The sequence below is a fragment of the Haplochromis burtoni genome, unplaced genomic scaffold, assembly GCF_018398535.1.
Source record: "Haplochromis burtoni strain Fernald_Lab_line unplaced genomic scaffold, NCSU_Asbu1 Contig_1566, whole genome shotgun sequence".
Classification (NCBI taxonomy): Eukaryota; Metazoa; Chordata; class Actinopteri; order Cichliformes; family Cichlidae; genus Haplochromis; species Haplochromis burtoni.
In genome coordinates this window covers 7,248-11,976 of record NW_024583927.1, presented here as the reverse complement: position 1 = coordinate 11,976, position 4,729 = coordinate 7,248, and the positions used below count along the sequence as shown (strand labels likewise).

The window sequence follows — 4,729 nt, the reverse complement described above, 5'->3', positions numbered from 1 at the left end:
TAAAGACATGCTGTGGAAGAGAGACAGAGGTTAATAACAGATATGATTCAATGCAGAGAGGTCTATTAACACATAGTGAGTGAGAAAGGTTACTGGAAAGGAAAAACTGAATGCATCATGGGAATCCCTGGCAGCCTACGTCTAATGTAAAGCATAGTTTTGATCTACTTTTGCTCCTAGTTCAGTTAATTTTGGTCAGAAATTGATAAAACCCACTGTTTGAGAATCTGATATGGAATCTGTTTACCTGCTCTTTAATCGTTTGCTGTTTTAACTGTTTGGTGGTTGTTAAAATAGTTTTGTGAGCTTTAAGATGAGATTCTGGCATATCGGATTATTCAAATTAAAATCGATTAGAATTGGGCATTGATTTTATTTCTTTTTTAAAACCCACTCCTATTTTCAACCCTTTTGAGACATATTTCTCTCTCCATAATGTATGCACTATATGTGAATCCTAACATAAACAATCAGATGATCGATATACTGTTCTTAGTTTTAAGATGTTTGCCCCTAGAGGTTTCAGCCTCTGTGTGTAAAGCTGATGAAAGTGTACTTTGTCAGGTGATCATTATGGGAGCCACCAATCGTCCTGAGGACATAGACCCTGCCATCTTGAGGAGGATGCCCACCAAGATCCACATCAAGCTGCCTGTATGTCCTTTTCAAAATAAGTCTGACTGTTTTTTAAAAACGAAAGAAAGAAAGAAAGAAAGAAAGAAAGAAAGAAAGAAAGAAAGAAAGAAAGACAAACAAACAAACATGGAAACTGACACAGCAGTGTACCCTCTGAATTGATCGCTTTGCCTGGCATGGCAACATCATCACACAGTCATTTCTATTTTTGCCTGCTGTTAAAGCGCAGGACTCTCAAGTATTCTCCTGAATGGCAGCTGTCACCACTCAGATAATATCACCACATTAGAAGTGATAAGGTAGAGAAGACATCAAACCCAAAGAAAAGCATTGCTACATTTTTTTCCCAAGAACTTTTGTGCTTGTCTAATGATATATCATTAAAATGACAGCAACAGAAATTGTCTGACAGTGTGTTTTTTTTTTTTTCGTGCAGAACTTTGAGCAGCGCAAGCAGATACTCAGACTGATCCTGGAAAATGAGAAGGTAGGTTCACAGCAGAAGGGAAAAAGTCATGTGACTGAGATATTAATCCTTATGATCTTACATTATTTTACCAACATGGTTCTTCTTCTGCTCTTTTAATACAGTTAGCACAGGAAGTTGAAGAAAACAGTAAAGAGTGAAGTAAGAGTGAAGAAAAAGAAACAGCTTTAGTGAAGGTTACAAATGATCTTCTTATGGCTTTTGACAGTGGACTCATCTCTGTGCTTGTCCTGCTAGACCTTAGTGCAGCGTTCGATTCTGTCGACCATAATATCCTATTAAAGCAATTAAGATAAGAAAAAACTTTATTAATCCCTCGGGTGGGTTCCTCTGGGAAATTCGGTATTAGAACGTGCTGTAGGTATTACAGGTACTGCGCTGCAGTGGTTTGTATCATATCTATCTAATAGACTCCAATTTTTTTCATGTAAATGGAGAGTCCTCTTCACACACTGAGGTTAATTATGGAGTTCCTCAGGGTTCAGTGCTAGGACCAATTCTGTTTACATTATACTGTACATGCTTCCCTTAGGCAGTATCATCAGAATGCATAGCATATGCCTATCTGCTATGCAGATGACACAGAGACACTACTACTACTTTTAAGATTAGGTCTAAAACTTTCCTTTTTGCTAAAGCATATAGTTAGGGCTGGACCAGTTGTCCTTGAATCCTCCCTTAGTTATGCTGCAATAGACGTAGGCTGCCAGGGATCCCCATGATGCATTGAGTGTTTCTTCTTCAATCACCTTTTTCACTCACTATGCGTGGACCTCTCTGCATTGAATCATACTTGTTATTAGTTTCTGGCTCTGTTCCACAGCATGTGTTTCATCTTGTTTTCCTCCTCCCTGTTGTGAATTGGCACTGTATAAATAAATTGAATTGAATTGAAAAATAATAATAATAATAAGGCATTGAGGGGAAAATGAAAAGGGGTCAAGAAATGGAAAATCAGGTATTATAGGGATACAAGGGAGGAAAAGAAAGGGGGAATTGAAGAAAACAAGGAAGCATTAAGGAAGCAACAATGGAAAAATAAAGGGATACAGAGGGAAATATTGGAAAAAGAAATAATGAAAGGGAGAAGAGACTAAAGAAAAGGACTAAAACAGGGTAGCAGGGAGGAGAGGGGTAAGGAAAAAGGAGAGAATACTGGAAAAAGAAGCTAGGAAAAGGAGAGGAATATAACGAAGGAAGGAAAAATGACATCTATGAAAAAGGAGAAGAACAGGGAAAGAGAAATAATAGTAATTAAGGAAAAGAAAATGATGGTGTAAGTTCAGTGGTGGAGGGAAATGAAATTAAACTAGTTCTTCCGATTCTTCTGCTACACTTATGCAGAGCTATTTCAAATATAGGACAGGAGCTGTCATGTAAAATTCACTTTGTCACACTCTCCTGACAATCAATTCAAGCTCACACTGCTTGATCAGATTTTTGGAAGTTGATTGATTCCTCATTTGTAGGTGGATCCACTGATTAACTTCAGCCACATCGCTGGGGAAACTGAGGGTTTCTCAGGAAGTGACCTCAAAGAGATTTGTCGTGAGGCAGCACTGCTGTGTGTCCGAGAAATCATGGATTCTGACACGTAGGTGTTTAGTATTTCCAAGTTAGAGTGGGTGCAGTGACAGGACGTTTCATATTTTAAAATGCATATAGGTATTATCAATTATTAATAAAATAAACATTCAGAACTGATGATATTAGTTAACTTTTTCATGTTCATTAGGACAAATCACGCACACACTTGCCAGTTAGTTGAAATGTTTTTTTCTTTTTCTTGTGAATTTGACACACCTGTTACTTTCCCAGTGAGGAGGCATTTTTATGATTGAACTGAGTGATGTAGATTTGGTATTTGAGTTCAGAAGTTCACTTGCTGTTTGCTGATTTCTTTCTCTCAGCCTTTCAATTGACCACATCCGTCCAATTAGTCAGGATGACCTCCAGAACGCTACAAGAAAGATGAAGAAGTCCAAGATTCCTGGTGGCCACAGCACAATGTTGGATATAATAATTTTTTACCTACATAATATTTCAAAGCATATACATCATTTATACCAAATTTTTGTTGCCATTTGCTAATCTTTGCTGAATGTTTGATTTCTCTCTCAGCTTTTCAATTGACCCCATCCGTCAGACTAACCAGGATGACCTCCAGAACGCTACAAGGAAGATGAAGAAGTCCAAGATTCCTGGTGGCCACAGCACAATGTTGGATATAATATTTTTTTACTTACATAATATTTCAAAGCATCATTTCAAAACATCATTTATATCAAATTTATGGTGCCTTCCGTTAATCTTTGCTGAATGTTTGATTTCTCCCTCAGTTTTTCAGATGACCCTATTCGTCAGATTAATCAGGATGACCTCCAGTCCAACACTGCGGGAAGATATGGCATGCTGATGTTGTACATAATCATATTTCAAATCATAGTAATTATTTATTTAATTTTTAGGCACACTGAAAATAATTATCTGTTGAATTAACTTGAAAAAAAATATGTACATCAATTGCACACAATAAGTGTTTTTGTTTTTTTTGGGTTTTTTTTGCTTTTGTGCTTAGAAACATATAATCATTTATGCTTAGATATATAATCATTTGTGTGCTGATAAAATATCTTATCCTTATTAGGTCTGATAAGAGTCTGTGTACACTTGTGTACCATGAGATGAGTGGAAGCAGCCTGGACGTTATAATTTCCATTATATCTGTATAAACCAGACTGTCTTGTTCGTTATCTCAAACTGTAAGACTTCACACCTTTAAATGACCCATTTCAAGTTCTTGTTTTTATAGTTTAGCAAGACGTTTACTTCTGCTTCTCTGCATACAGTTTAAGTTCATTGAGAGGTCATATGTCTATGTATAGTATGGCTGGAAACACACACACATGCACCTACACTCACAGGATACGGACACTGTAGTTGTTGTTCAGATATGCTGCTTAAGAATGCCACATGTATTTGTAATTGCATATTCATGAATGATTGCTTGCTGACAATAAAAAGGGCTGTAGCGAAGGAATCAGTCGAAGTTGGCTAAGGACAGGTGAAGGGATCTTTTCCTCAGCTTTGATTGGCACAAAGACAAAGAGCTCTGTCTTGCCTTGTTTTGTCATGCAGTTAGTGGTCTTGTATTCCAGCGGGGTTTGTGGCTAGATAAACCCAACATAAATTGGTCCTTCAATTGCAGGATTCCAAAATCTACATTCATCGAGGAGGGGAACAATGCGCCGAAGTCTGACGTCAGCAAGGACTCATGGGAGCATAGGCAGAAAAGTCCTGGCACGTAAATTTGTGGGCAGGCCGGTGATATAGCGTCTGTTTTCTTCTCCTCGATGAATGCTGATTGATGGGATCAGAGGGCAATACTGCGCACGAAACAACACAAAGTAAGTAAGAGGGTGACTCTATAACCATGCGAGTGAACAAAGGTTTGAGGAGAGCATGACGGCTCCGTAGCTGCGTGGTTTCTCGCGAGCACGGGAGTGCGTCGGTCGCGTGGTGGGTAAAACTCTGCACTCAAATTTCAAATTACAAGTACGAATTTTGACCCCCTTTTTCTTCCTTTCATCTGATTGGCCACTGTCA

The 4,729-nt window shown here is 38.2% G+C and overlaps 1 protein-coding gene across 3 annotated transcripts in view; it reads left to right on the top strand.

The window, feature by feature from the left end:
- Positions 1–4,181, top strand: part of LOC102306315 (outer mitochondrial transmembrane helix translocase) — a 17,514-nt gene extending 13,333 nt beyond the window's left edge. For 2 of the 3 annotated variants that reach the window (XM_005952365.3, XM_005952364.3), the window contains exons 7-12: positions 565–654; positions 1,073–1,123; positions 2,593–2,717; positions 3,034–3,132; positions 3,245–3,343; positions 3,463–4,181. In XM_005952365.3, the coding sequence (XP_005952427.1) occupies positions 565–654; positions 1,073–1,123; positions 2,593–2,717; positions 3,034–3,132; positions 3,245–3,343; positions 3,463–3,622 (624 nt within the window). In that variant the 3' untranslated portion in view covers positions 3,623–4,181. The remainder of the gene's footprint in view (positions 1–564; positions 655–1,072; positions 1,124–2,592; positions 2,718–3,033; positions 3,133–3,244; positions 3,344–3,462) is intronic. The other variant, XM_005952366.3, reaches the window with a different exon arrangement.
- The last annotated feature ends 548 nt before the right edge of the window (positions 4,182–4,729 follow it).